Source organism: Anser cygnoides, chromosome 1, assembly GCF_040182565.1.
Source record: "Anser cygnoides isolate HZ-2024a breed goose chromosome 1, Taihu_goose_T2T_genome, whole genome shotgun sequence".
In the NCBI taxonomy this organism is placed as follows: domain Eukaryota; kingdom Metazoa; phylum Chordata; class Aves; order Anseriformes; family Anatidae; genus Anser; species Anser cygnoides.
Genome location: NC_089873.1, coordinates 76,404,074 through 76,418,531, shown reverse-complemented (window position 1 = coordinate 76,418,531; position 14,458 = coordinate 76,404,074). Strand labels below are relative to the sequence as shown.

Here is a 14,458-nt window from a genome sequence, read left to right as displayed (position 1 = left end):
AAGACCAAATTATATGATATAAGGTGTAAGTGCAGGAAACCTGCCTGGAAGGAGGTTGGCATCTTCAGAGCCAGTCTTATGGAAGTAAAGCCCAGTCGTGACACTGTCCCTGTCCGGCTTGCACAAGTTTGCTTTTCTCCTGGCTGTCTGCGTAAGAGAGCAAGAGCTGATCATATTGGTTGCTGTAGTATCTTGAGAGACGTGAACCCCCTAATAAGGCAAGCAGCATTCTTCATGGAATGATTGGCTTCAGTTCTCACTGCTTGTAGCAAGTGGTCACGTATTCACCTTCTCGTTGAAATGAAAAGGTCACTTAAAAAGGTAAATGTGAAAGGTCAGAAGAATGTCAGAAGGATCTGAAATGATTGACTTCTCTGTCTTTTCTGGAGGGAGGTAGCTGTCTTTTACTGAGATAGTGATGGTGAACAGTCATGTACAGTTCAAATGTTTGGTGATATAAAGCGTTATATAAATCTCCAGTTAGTTAGCACGGGGCCTGCTGTCCCTTTTCTGCTGCTCTTCCTTCAGTGGTGCCCTCCATGCCACTATCCCACCCACCTGCCTCTTGTGGGGCGACAAGGGGACACTTTGCCCACTTGGAGCTCCTCACCCCTCTCTCCTCTGTGTCCCTGCCATGGAGGCTAGCTGATGAGCAGACCAGGCATTGGGAGAAAGTCTCACACTGGGAATTCAGCCATCTGTTCAGGCGGCATGAACCTGATTCCTGGGCCAAAGAGCACATACGGCTCCTCTGCTCTTGGCAGCTCCAAGGCCTTGTCCCGCAGGCCACACACAGCTCAGCGTCTCCCGTTGATTAGATTGTTTTGATGTCTCTCTCATTCAGAGCCTGTGGCGTATCATTTTTTCCAAAGCAATGGGCCCTTCAGAAAGGCCTTCGGTCTTTGCCAGCCAGAGGAGTTGCAGCCAAGTGTGCCTGGTCAGCTCGTGTGACCTTCTTGTGGTCCGGGGAGCCCAGTGCAGTGCCGGTGCTGCAGCAGGAGGAGAATGGTACTGCTCTGCCAAGTTATGCGAGTTGGGGTGGGTTAATCAGTTTCTGAGGGCGTTTCCAAGAGCTGTGGGTGGCACCGCTTCAAAACGTTCCCATTAACGTGATGAGGTCAGTAAAAGCAGTGTTCAGGCAATGAAGGTTTGAAGCCTCTTCCTTCCACCCCCTCCAGCATCAGCTGTTTACGAAGGTCATACTTAAAGATTTTACTTGATTGCTACCAACTGCATATTTTGTTTGGGATGCAGATTTGTGCTTTGTTTTGGGGTTGGTTAGTGCAAGCAGAGAGGTAGGAGGAAAAAGGACAAAGAGGTTTTCTCTGTTGTGAATTGAGTGGGGTTTGCTGAGCACATTGGGTGTCCTGCCACCTCTGGCCCTTTTCCACTTACTTTGGAGAACCTGGAGAGCTCACAGCACGTCTCAGATTCACAACACTTTTCCCCCACAGTGACAGAGCCGACTGGCAGCCGTCTAAGGCCAGGCATCAACCACAAGGAGGGTGAATGTCAGCTGCCTTCATCCCTCCTCACCCAGCAGAGCTTCAGGGCCACTGGGGCACGTGAGGCCATGTGGGGTACAGGCAGCCCACACTCCTGTGGCCGTCTCCCTCCTGTCCTAGTGGGCTTGTGCTGTGGTATGGTGGGGAGCTCTGCACGACCTGTGGATCAAGAGCTTTCTCTGAGCTCACTAGGTTACTGGTTGGGTTCTCTTCTGTGTTTTCTTAATGTGGCACCACAGTGAAGTTCAGCCCTGCTATAAATAGTGGGGTGTGCTGGTGCCAGGGCTGTTACCTCCTTTTTACAGGCTTAATAAAATCAAGTGACTTAGATTTGCTCTTCAGTAGCATCGGCATTTGCAAGTATAGGAGCATGGGGAAAACAAATTAATGGGAAACAAAACTGCAGTGTTGTTTTATCCTACCAGGAACAGGAGGCATACAAATGGTAAACAGCCTGATGCTAGGGCATGCTTTACCTTAAGTAAAGGTTAATCCATTCTGAGCCTGGGCTAATGCTATGCTCCCTTGACACTGCAAAACCGTCAGAAGGCGAGTTTTTACTTTGTTAGATAATTTCTTGAAATAATTTAATCATGGATGCTGGTGTGTGTTCAGCACTTGTTTAATTTGGGTGTGTCGACATGCTGCCGGTTTTGCTCTCAGATACCTGTTTTATATTTATCTTTTCCCACCTATCAAGGAAGAAAGGGAGTGTAATGTAGGAGAGCAGACTCAACAGGGAGAGTGCAGCAAAGTTCCCTAACTTTTGGAAAAGTGTCCAGCATGAGGGATGTTTTTGTATGGAGAAGGTAGCCCCTGAATTTTCAGTGACAGTTACTGGCAGTTGACAGCTCTCATCTTTCTCTAGTAGAAAATTGAAGGGGACAAAATAATGATTAATAAAAGAAAGATCTGCATCATCATAAAGCAGCTGTAGTGCTATTAAAACCTCCTTGCGCATGTGTGGGGAGATCCATTTGTATTCTCAGAGCTCCAGCATCTTGCACGCTCCAAAATACATGGCTAAAGTAATAGCCATATAATGTTATAAAAAGCCTTTATTTGTGACACAGCAGCTGCATTTCTGGCAACAAATATCTTATTGTCACCCCAAACTCAATTAAAAATTCACAAGATAAAGTGCTGTCCTCACAGAGAGTAGCCAGCACATCCAAAACAAAGAAAAACAAAACAAACAAACAAACAAAAAAAAAAAACAAGACAGAATTAAACCATCTTCCTGTATGATGTAGAAATGCAAGTCTATTTCTGTATGAAACTTTTAATTATTTTACTTTAAAAGGTATTAAGGGCTGCCTGAAGATCATAAACCTAATTTAAGGTTTGTCTTCCTCAAAATCCCCTGGTGAAATTAGAAGGGTTACATAAAAAAAAAAAAAACAAAAGGAAGTCCATTTACTTCTGGTTAGTTTTTCAAAATAATAAAAAATCAATAAATAAAAAAACACCTAAACACCTTGAGCAAACAAAGGTGCTGTTATTTGTGGCTCCCCTCTGTGGTGGAGCAGCAGCTCTTCTGGTGTGCCTGAGCCCACGTTCAGGTAGGACATGAGTTCTCCTAGGACACGCTGTGTTTTGTTCCTCTTGTTGACTTTTTCTTTTAACCTCTGTCAACTGCAAAGGACTTGGGACTGCCCTGAGATGCCTTTGCCCTGCATTAAAAGGGTTCTTCTAGCACAGGGAATTCTGTAAAGAGTGGGCGCTCCAGAAAGCTCTCATCTTGTTGTCAGTGTGGCACAGGGGTAGCTGTAAATGAATTAAACCGAAATGCTGGTTGCCTAATGCTCTTGTGGTGGGGAAGAGTTTTCTGTTCTTGCTGGTTGGCTGTTGCTTAAAAAAAAAAAAAAAAAGGAAAAATACAGAGGTTTTCTATTTAAGATATGGTGATGCCAGTATTTCATTTTGATGTGATACTTTCTAAAATTCCCCAACTGTCCATGTGCAATTTTGTTGAGCTGCTTTTGAATTCTAAGATATCGGATAGGTATTCCTTATCCTTGAAGTCACCTCTGGATAGTGTTAGGATTTTTGTTCATTTATCCTGTCCTTCTGGTAGTACTTAGCATTTCCGGAGTCTGAAGATGCCACAAAGCCATCCTGCACATCCAACTGTGGGAGCTGCCCTGTCCTCTTGCTGCTTTCTTTTACTTTCCATGCTCTGCCATCTCTTCCCTCCCCCAGACTGGGCTCAAGCCCACCAGAGGTACATTTTCCCAACATGGGGTGGGTTTTTTGTTTTTGTGTTAGAAAGTGGGTAGTAAGTCCTGGTAACTTGGGATAGTTTTATACTACAGTGTGTTGTTGTTGTTTTGTTTTTTTTAATGGAGTTTCTTATATATAAAGAACAGTGCTTTTCCTGTGATTTCTATAGTATCTAAGATTTTGGAGATGGCGAGTAGGAAAGAAGTATACATACCCACTTTTTTTCCAAGTGAGTAATTATTTGATGTGCTCTGTTTCAGTGCATGTTACCATGGCGATGACTGCAGGGACTACAACATCCTTTCCCATGAGCAACCACACCCGGGAGAGAGTGACGGTGGCCAAGCTTACGCTGGAGAACTTCTACAGCAACCTAATTATCCAGCACGAAGAGAGAGAAACAAGGTACCAGCTCTGCTTTCTCTCACCTTTCTCCAGCTTTTCTTGGTTGGCTTTTGGCAGCATTTGTTCAGGGGGAGATTCAGCCCCGTGCAGAGAGTGGGTCTCAACAGGTTTTCATTACTTGGTAGCGAGGAGCTCATCACCTAAGGGCGCAGCTGCTGTCTGTGCTGGCAGACCTGTGAACATCCCCTCCTGCAGCAAGCAGTCACTGAGTGACTGAGCGCCTCTGCTCTTGAAGTTCTCATACAACTTAACACCCTCTCAAATTATTACTAGTTTATGGAAACCACTCTGTGCGTGGTCTTACTTTGCTGCACATGTGAGGTTTTTACTTGTGTGCGTGGTTTTGGTGACCTCCGATTCCTTCACATGTGCCACAAGGAATAAACCCTACAGAGGCAAATGCTGCAGAGCTGCTGATGTTTGGTAACTTGTTTTTGTATAAGGCAGCGGCTTGTGGTGTTTATTCATGCTCTGCAGCGCTGAGCTCATGCCAAGACTCGTAAACTCTGCAGAGGGGAGTGTGAGAGACATGGGGAAGAGGGTTGATGGTATAGAGGTGTTTGACGGGATGATGCAGTGAGGAAAGGAGGCAGAGAGCTGTTAGAATGGAAGTAGATGGCAGGAAAGAGTGTAGGGCTGGTAACAAAGCGTTGGAAGGCTCTTGATTGGGAAGGAAGAGTTTTGTACCCACCCCCTAAGTTTCTTCTGTGTGATGCTGACTGGTACTCTGTGCGAGGGAGTATGCGTTGGTCATCTCTGCTTTAACTCCTCATCAGTGCACAGTTCCACTGTGCCGATGTGCTTCTTGAATTAAGTGTCAAAGCACCAAGCACTTGATTGTAATGAATGTTGTGTTTCAAATTGTCATCAGTATGTGAAATTATCATTCTCCTGCTAATATGTTTTTAATTGAGGGATTTTCAGCCAAGCAGCAGGGTTTCCCTCTTCATCATATTTAGTCGTTATCCCATGTAATAGAGTTGCTTCTATTTAGGCGAATAGTCTGTCTACTGAGGGCCTTTATTTTAGGGGACCCTGCTGCACATCCTCAAGTGCAGGAAGGCAGGAGCAGCCTGGCACCCAGCACTCGAACTGAGCTGCTGCCAGCAGGTGACCAGCTTCCTGAAGCTGCACCCTGACAGTCGTACAGAAGCACCGTGGGGGTGCACAAAGAGAGCTCCAGTATCCACGCTGTCCCCCTTGCTGTGTGAGGACTCCCTGCCATCTGTGGGATACTCCAGGCTTCACTCCCCACACAGAGCCTCATAGCCTGGCTGGGCACCAGCAGCAGGAGTCCAGGAGGGGCAAGCCCCAGCCCAAGCAGGACGTGGGAGGAGGTGGTGGCAAATCCAGGAGGGTGCAGTGAGTTAGCATGAGGCTCAGGGGAGCAAGACCAGTTGTGTGATCGGGGAACAGACAGCAAGACTGGGAGCAGCGGTGAAAGCTGGAGCTGGGTTGAGGTGCTGGAGGTAAAGCCGAGGTGTTTTTTCCACCATTTCAATGTTTTTATCAATTAGGATTATGAGTCAGAATAACTAGCCTTACTTGACAATTATATAAAGAAATAAAAGTCCATTAGGCTGATTATATGATTGGGCCTTTAGTGTCTAATTCTGCAATCATATAAGTACATGCTTAAATTTGCTTATATGTTTTCAACAGGTTTGGTTACAAGTGAGGAAATGTATGGAGTGGGCAATAAGTTCTCAAATTTCTGTTTGAGTCAAATGCTTTAGTATCTGGACTATGTCAGGAAAAGGGGTTGTCTTACTGTAGTGTTATGGTGTTTGTTTTGTGGTTTTTTTAATTAAAAAAAATAAATTTCTTGTTTTACTCCTTTGCAGGCAGAAGAAACTAGAAGTGGCTATGGAAGAAGAAGGGCTTGCGGATGAGGAGGTAATACAACTTGAATAACCTTTGAAGAGATTGCTTTGTTTTTGTTAGCACTTCTTAAAGTTGGAATTTGAGGTGTTTATAGGCACGTTAGCTATCAAGACAGTAAGTTTTAGTTTGTAAGTGAATGTTGCTTTTGGAAATAATGAGGCAAGCTGTGCATATGCTTGAATGTGATGCTTTGAGTAGCTGAGGGCTTTTCATACCCCTTTTTAGTCATTATGAAGCATATGACCACAGCAAGTATGTAACATGTTTTTCAAAATTTAAAATTGTTTGGCATGTGATTTGGCTACAGGCAAAAGGGTGAGATGCACTTGGGAGAAAGCACTTGGGTAGAAAGCAAAATGCTGAACCACTTTTTTTTTCTTGATTTAAACAATACAGCAAGTGCTCCCTTGATCCATTAGGATACAGATGTGAAGGGAACTTTTTCCAGATGGCATGTCTCAGAACTTTTCTGAGGTTTATCACATCATTGCTGTCTATACTTCTTCCAGAATAGTTACTGGAATAAATAGTAACAGCAGCCTCAGTCATTTCTAGTTATTTCTCAAGTTTTTTGGGTTGACATAACTTCTGGAAAGAGGGAAAAGCTAATGTGGGTGTGTAATGCCATCTTGTGGTTTTAAATGACACAGTCGTTGTTCTCCAAAATCTAGCAGGCCTGATTGATGGGTTTCATTAACAGTCTCTGAGATATTCTTGGCATCTTTTGGAACATAAGCTGGCATTTGTTTTTTTTTCAGGATGAATTCCATTGATATTTTTATAGGACAAAATATATGGCAGGATTGGGACAGATCTTTCTTTCAAATACAAGTATTTTCCTGCCCAAAAACAAATAGATTTTGTTATAGGATAGAGTAAGCTGGATTTCTGCTGCCTGTTAGACTCCTTCTTGCCTGTCATTTGTGTTTTTGGCAGGGTGCAAGTTTTAGCTTTTATTGATCCTTTATGCTGCTGAAAAGCAGAGTCCTTTTCTTAGCTGGTGACTTTTTGGCCTTCGGACTGATGCACCTTTGAACCTGTAAGTTTTTTTCATTGTTTCTATTACTGCCTCTTTATACGTAAGTAATAAGCAAACAAACCAACAAACAAAAAGCTGTGCCTGAGGCCTCTTCATAAAAGACTGTGGATCATACTTCAAGAAATTCAGGAAGATTTCCCCTTTCACATTTTCTCTGTACTCATAGAGGAAGGGAGAATGCTTTGCAGGAAGAGAGATTATATATCTTGACTTTCTACTGTCAAATGACTTAAATCCTCATGTGTCTTCCTAGAAAAAACTGCGCAGGTCACAGCATGCTCGCAAAGAAACTGAGTTTCTGCGACTGAAGAGGACAAGACTTGGCTTGGATGACTTTGAGTCTTTGAAAGTTATAGGAAGAGGAGCATTTGGGGAGGTTTGTGGCTTTCTTGCCTGAATGGGATATTAAAATTGGATTGAATATCAAAAAGAAACACTTTAATTAAAGAATAAAAAGTTTCAGTTGAGCAGTTTTATTTTAGGAGAATAGCTATTTGAGTAATTTTGCACATGTAATAAGACCAGTACGTACATGGATTTATCAAGGCTGCTGGAAAAGGTCTGTTTTCTGCAGCTTCCCTTCCTATTAGCCCCAACTGATGTTGCCCATGCATCCACACAGAAATGATAGATTTGCAGTTGCACAGCTCCTCTCTATAAAAGTCCTCCCTGCCCTGTGTCACATCATAGTTGTGCCTACTCCTGAATTTTAGCATACTCAGTCTCTCAGCTATGTGGAATTTAGTGTGCCTCCTAATTTTTTAAAACAATGACTGCTTCAACTATCTGTTCATCACTAGTGTTAGCTTTGTACATGTGCTTTTCAATGTTTAACAAAAGAACCTTTCCATGCCCACCAGTTTAGAGCCATCCTTATGTTCCACACTGGGGTTTAGTTTGAGGTAGATAGGATTGATTGGGTTATTTTTCTCATTAAAGGTACGTCTCGTTCAGAAGAAGGACACGGGTCATATTTATGCAATGAAGATACTACGAAAAGCAGATATGCTGGAGAAAGAACAGGTTTGTTTTGTATAGGTCCCCTAGCTTTCAAAGTTACTTTGCCTAGAAAATTGCCAAATTTCTCTTTGGCAGGTATTATTTAGTCGTGTTTTTCACTTCTGTAGCCCCAATAATTGTACTGCTGTCCAAGGCATCTATGGAGTTGCTAGCTCAGTACAACAGAGTAAGTAGAAGTTAGCATTCTTGAAAATGTTTTATTTACAACCAATTTGGAACAGCGATAGGATGGTGTTTTTTTCTTTTAGTCTCTTCCTTTATCAATGTGCACCTTATAGCACTTCTTTGTAAGACTACATTTCAAAGAAAATGCTTCTTGAAAAGCAATAATACGTCGAAGTAAAAACTGAGAATGCTTGATGTTTTCTTTTCATGCTCAGATACCACCAGGTGTCATCTTGTTTGTTGTTTGGCTTTGGTTTTGGTTTTGCTGGGTTTTGTTTTGTTTTGTTGGATCTTGAGATTGGAGGGTTTTTGTTTGTTTTGCTTTGTATTTTTTCTGCTTTTGCTCTGTAATCCAGAATTCACTGCAAATTCCTGATAGGACAAAGCAAGTCCTTTAGCAATATGAAGAACAGAAATCAAGTGTGGATGTCTCAAGCAAAAGTGCAGCTAGAGAAAGTTGGGGTTATTTAGCCTGGAGAAGAGAAGACTGGGGAGACCTTATAGCAGCCTTACAGTACCTAAAAAGGAGCCTAAATGAAAGATGGGGAGAGATTCTTAATCACAAAGTGTAGTGATAGGACAAGGAGTAACTGCTTTAAACTAAAAGAGGGTAGGTTTAGACTAGATATTAGGAAGAAATTGTTCACCCAGAGGGTGGTGAGGCCCTGGCACGGGTTGCGCAGAGAAGCTGTGGATGCCCCATCCCTGGAGGTGTTCAAGGCCAGGCTGGATGGGGCTTTGGGCAACCTGGTCTGGTGGGAGCTGTCCCTGCCCATGGCAGAGGGGTTGGAACCAGGTGATCTTTAAGGTCCCTTCCAACCCAAGCTGTTCTATCTTCCTTACCTGTCCAAACCCATCATTATTTCTTATGTTATCTTTCTCAGCAGTGGTACTAGGAGTACTACTACATTTTTTTTAAGTTATCCCAGGACAGACATTTTGTCTACTCAGCACTGTGCCCTGGATGTAGGGAAGCAGACGAGCATTATGTTCTGCCCCACAGCCAGGATGTGTGTGGTCTGCTGGCTGAAGCCCTGCCCTCATTTCATAACCTGATGTGGCAAGGAGGCTTAGATCACAGTCCACATTTAGTCTGTGACTGTAACGTTCCCTGGAGAGTATTTATTTGCTCTAACTTTCATTGCCTGGTTTGTTCAATGGGAAAGCATCACAGGACACAAATACAAGAAAGCTAGAACTTTCAAGCACGGTGGCACTGTGAGGTTTTTCTGGCTGCTTTTTAAGCAAGGTTTTAATGTTATAGTTTATAGCTACATTTAGAAGCAGAGGAGTGGAGGGTGGAAAGAAATCTTTTCTAATGAGAATATATGGAATAGATAGGGCTAGATAAATTAGAGTTGGAGTGTCTACTACAGAGAGGGAATCCATTGCCCTACAAAAAAGACACACATTAGAATGATGTTAGAACTGAGGAACAGATGCAGACTTTGCTTATTGGAAATATTGCTTAAATCTGGAATAATGGTACATACTTTCTTTCCAGAAGTCACTTTCTGGTATCTGAAATGTGAAAATCTTACAGCTTTCAAGAAATGTTTTTCCATGCAGATGTTTTTCATTTTCCTCCACAACTAGGGTACATTCTAGTAAAACACACACCCTTCCTCCTGTCTCTATTACTCTTAGTGTCCAGTGAATTCACGAGGTAGCAGCTCTCAGTATGTTTTTCAAAGACTCAGCTGGGACTGGAATATCTTAAGCATGGTCAGACATTCCCAAGCTCACTTGCCCAGGACCAACATCAGCAGCAGTGGTGAATGTATCAGTTCTGGGCCAGCTTTGTGCACATCGTTTGATGGAATTGCTCCATCTTCTCTTCCCTTTTCTTTCCCCCTCCTAAAATAGCCCATGGCCATTTTTTGCCCTCCTTGAATACTGGCCATTCAGCTCACTGCTACTTAAGGTCATCTCTGCAAACTGAGACTCATCCCAGCCCTTTTTCCCTTTGGTCGAGGTGTTTGCCACGTAGTTCAAGTAAGCTTCACCATGTACACAGGTAGGAGCAGTCTCCATGTACCGTTTGAAAGGGCTTCATGCACCATTAGTAGTATGTACAGTGTGGGTTTGGGAGCTAGATGATTGCGGTATGTCAGACATTTCACAATGCTGAAGAAATAAGGTTTTGCAGGAAGTAATTTAGGCATTCTGTCACTCTTGCAAAAGAGGATTCCACAGGCTTATCTTGCCAAGTTTAAATTGTGAAGTATTACTGTGAGGAAGCAGTTATTAACTCTTGATTTGTATATGTATATGAAAAGAATGATAAATTCTGACATTAAACGTTAAGTATCTACCATTTTACCTGTTAGTTCCTGCATTATTTAAGACAAACTCTGTTTTCTTCCAATAATTATGTCGATATCCGGATACTGAATTGCACATTAAATTTTTGTCTGAGTTTGCAATAGGGATGCTACCTTGCAGAGCTGGCCATCATAACAGAGCTTTTTTTTTTTTTTAATGCTCTTAGTTCATTTTAGGATACAGTAAAAATGGAATTGCAGTTTTCCACCAACTTCTTCAGTTCTGTCTGACAAACAGAAAGCTCAACAAGCCATATGTTTTCTTTCTAGATACCACTTTTGTGAAGTTATGTAAATAGTTATTTTCAATATTGAGTTAATTTCTGTGGGTTTTTGATGTGTGTTTTCTGAGGACTTTGTAGGGTCTAGTAAAAACTATGTAAAATAGGAGTGAAAAAAGTATGAAGAATATCTTCTTTGTGTAAAGATCATGAAAATACATTGTAGGATTAGGAATATAGCATGGCATTTGGTATTGAAATAACTAATTCTTTAATAACAGTATTAAAAAAATTTTAGGTGGCCCATATCCGTGCAGAAAGAGATATTTTGGTTGAAGCAGATGGAGCCTGGGTAGTGAAAATGTTCTACAGTTTTCAGGATAAAAGAAATCTTTACCTGATCATGGAGTTCTTACCCGGAGGTAAGTTATATGTTGTGTTGTTGCTAAGTGGTGTAAGTACTTCTTCCTTAGCTTTGTTGTCAGCATTCTAAAAGTGTAGAAACAAGCATGCTGTGTAATTTGTGATAGCATAAATTTTAATGATGTTTTAAGTGAAGTCCCAGTAACTTAACCTTTCCTGATTTGTAGGTGAAGGGGAATGATTATTGGAAGATGTTAAAATAGACTTGGATTAAATAATAATTCTAGTCCAATGTTCTGCTTTTTACTGACAAAGCTAGAAACAGTTTAAAAAAAAAGTCACTCTTGATTAATTTTTGTGCAATACATATATTATGCATTAAAAAATTGCTGCATCATTCAAGGCTATCCAATTAGAATTCCTCTTTAGGGTTGCAACAATTTTACACCCAGTGTGCAGAAAAAGTATGTTGGGTTTGTAGGTCCTTGCAGTAATAGTTCTATAATTAGTAGCTATAATGCTAGTTACAAGTTTAAATTTGGAATCTAATGGGGTTTCACCATTAAAATGTTCTGATTTATAAGGTGTATTTTTTTTTTGATTAGGTGACATGATGACCTTGCTCATGAAGAAAGACACCTTATCAGAAGAAGAGACACAGTTCTACATTTCTGAAACCGTGTTGGCCATAGATGCTATTCATCAGCTGGGATTCATCCACAGGGATATTAAACCAGATAACCTTTTGCTGGATGCTAAGGCATGTGGTGTGCACGTAAACTATCTATGCTTTAAACATCTCAATCTGCAGATAATGCCATTCACAGTGGTGCTAATCACTGGGAAACTGTAGCGCCATACCACTGATTTAAACTAGCTGGAATAAAGACAGAAAATGGTTGCTATCTTTTTCTTGTAGAACTTCACTACACTTAAAGCAAAACTACCCTTGTGGGTTTTTTGTTTTGTTTCTTTTTCTTTTTTCCTCTTTTTGTAGTTGGAAAGCCTTGTAAGTGTGGGGAGACCCACTCAGGGCGTCCAGATGCTCGAATTCATACACATGAAAAACTGGTATAGTTTGTTACTTCAAGAAGAAGGAAAGCATGAAACATTCAGACAACACTAAATAATCAGTTCACTTCCTGCAGTTATCTCATTTGTTTTATTGTCCGCTCATGAGTGGGAGCAGTCTGTCCATTTGACTGACTTGTAGTAAGCCGTGAAATGGACCCACTAAGTATCATACACAAGCCTGTAGAATGTCTAGCACTGATCTCTAGAAACCCAATTAAAACTAGGTTAACATCAAAACAATAATTTTGTGCTGGAGGCTTTCTCAGTCTCAGTGCAAAACAAAACCAAGTAAACTAGCTGTACTCAGCTGTTGCAGATGTAGTTATTCCTAGGAATTACGCCCTTTTTAGAGAAAACACACTCTCCCAGTACACCAAGAATCACACACTATTTGCCTGCTTTCCGTGGATTAGGTAGTCCTGTGCAAGTCCATCATTCACACATGGCCTAAGAAGGCAAGTGCAGTTATGAAAACAACTTTTTTTTTTTTGAAAAAAGTTTCTTTCTAAAAAGTTCTTTCTAAATTATGTTTTTTGTCTTATTTGGTGTTTTTTAGGGTCATGTAAAACTGTCTGATTTTGGGCTATGCACAGGTTTAAAGAAAGCTCACAGAACTGAGTTCTACAGGAACCTTACACACAATCCTCCAAGTGACTTCTGTAAGTATAAGGTGTCCTAGGTAAACATTTAAATAGTTTTGAGCTTCAGCTATACCACATCATACTTTATTTCTGCTGGGTTAAACACAGTTGGTCAGGCTGAGTGCATTTAGTTGGATAACTGGAAATGCATGTTCCCCATGACATGGAAGCATTTCACAGGAAAGAAATTGTTTTATGCAGTGCTAATGTGGTTTTGTACACTTGTATACAGACACAAATACATGTAGCGTGACTATATTTTAATGCATTTTTCATAACAATGTTACTGAAGTTACAGAAATGAATGCTTTTCCAGATCAAATATGGATTTCATGTGCTGACTTACTGAGGACAGTGACAATCACTACAAACCTTAAAAGAGTAGAGCTGTTCATCTCTATGCCATGGCGACACTTAGACATTAGGATTTTATTGCATAAACATAAAATTCTTCTGCAGTTCTCAGATTCTTCACTTGTTGTTTAGAAAAAATCAGCAAATGCTAATTTAGAATTGCCAATCACATGTCCTACTGATGTGATTCGCAGCCACAAATTGGACAGTAGTTACTCATCCTTTTTTTGTCTCCACTGAAAATCAAGTATTTATTTCTAGAAAAAAGCATTCTTAAGATATAAAATCGTTATCCTTTGAAGACAAAATGTTATTAGTCTTTTACTTCACAAATGCATTCTTTATCTAATAACTATTCTCTAAATTAGCATTTCAGAATATGAACTCAAAGAGAAAAGCAGAAACGTGGAAAAAGAACAGGCGACAGCTGGTAAGTTAATAACATCATGTATATATATATTTTTAACTATTTACATAAAGCATTAAATAAAAACGTGGCATTAATGCTACTGGTTTTGTTGTTTTGTTTTTTAAATCTGTAAGGCCCTCATCTGTTACAGTTGTAGCTCTTTTCAAACTCCATGAATTCTAATCAAATCAAATTGTTTCATTTGTTTATTTTCAGAGCTGTGACTAGCAAGGCACTGCTCTTCTTTATGATTTTGTTTCTCTCACAAGCATCTTGACTAACTAATCTCAGGTGTCAGCAGCCACTTAGCAAAGCTGTATCTTGAATATGTCTCCTAGACTGAGGCTGTGTGTTTGAATTCAAGTTTAATTCCTGCAGTTCAGTACTGCAAGATGAGTAGCTGCATGATTCTTTTTCAGAGAATTGCAGAGGAAAAACTTGTTTGGTCTCCCGCTGAATGGGAATATTATGGAAAGGCACTGAAGTGGTACAGCAGGGGTTTATAATGCAGAGTGGCCAAGTAATAAAGGGTGTTCTGGCATTAACTAAAGCAAACTGAAGCATCTGTCAGCCATGGCATTTCAGAGTTTCAGCTCTGCTTGTGATTTTCACTGAACAGTAGTTTGTAAAAAACATCAATTGCAAGTTGTGCAACTTTTTATTTTTTCCTCCATACTTAGGAGGATGATTTCCATTTACTTTCAAGGTTCAAGGTTCTCTCTGCATCTGTGTTTTCTCATGTAAAAGAATAATCTTCTTGGGATTTTAGATATTGTGAATTGTCAGATTCAGTATTCTTGTCCATCCAAAAAACAAGATACTATATATGAA

General features: G+C 40.8%; 1 protein-coding gene across 1 annotated transcript in view; it reads left to right on the top strand.

Moving 5' to 3' along the window:
- STK38L (serine/threonine kinase 38 like) overlaps positions 1 to 14,458 on the top strand; it is a 48,880-nt gene that overhangs the window by 24,181 nt on the left and 10,241 nt on the right. Inside the window, exons 2-9 of the mRNA XM_048050135.2 lie at positions 3,989 to 4,133; positions 5,978 to 6,029; positions 7,310 to 7,432; positions 7,996 to 8,079; positions 11,085 to 11,208; positions 11,755 to 11,909; positions 12,780 to 12,882; positions 13,587 to 13,648. Coding sequence (XP_047906092.1) covers positions 4,000 to 4,133; positions 5,978 to 6,029; positions 7,310 to 7,432; positions 7,996 to 8,079; positions 11,085 to 11,208; positions 11,755 to 11,909; positions 12,780 to 12,882; positions 13,587 to 13,648 — 837 coding nt within the window. The 5' untranslated portion in view covers positions 3,989 to 3,999. The remainder of the gene's footprint in view (positions 1 to 3,988; positions 4,134 to 5,977; positions 6,030 to 7,309; positions 7,433 to 7,995; positions 8,080 to 11,084; positions 11,209 to 11,754; positions 11,910 to 12,779; positions 12,883 to 13,586; positions 13,649 to 14,458) is intronic.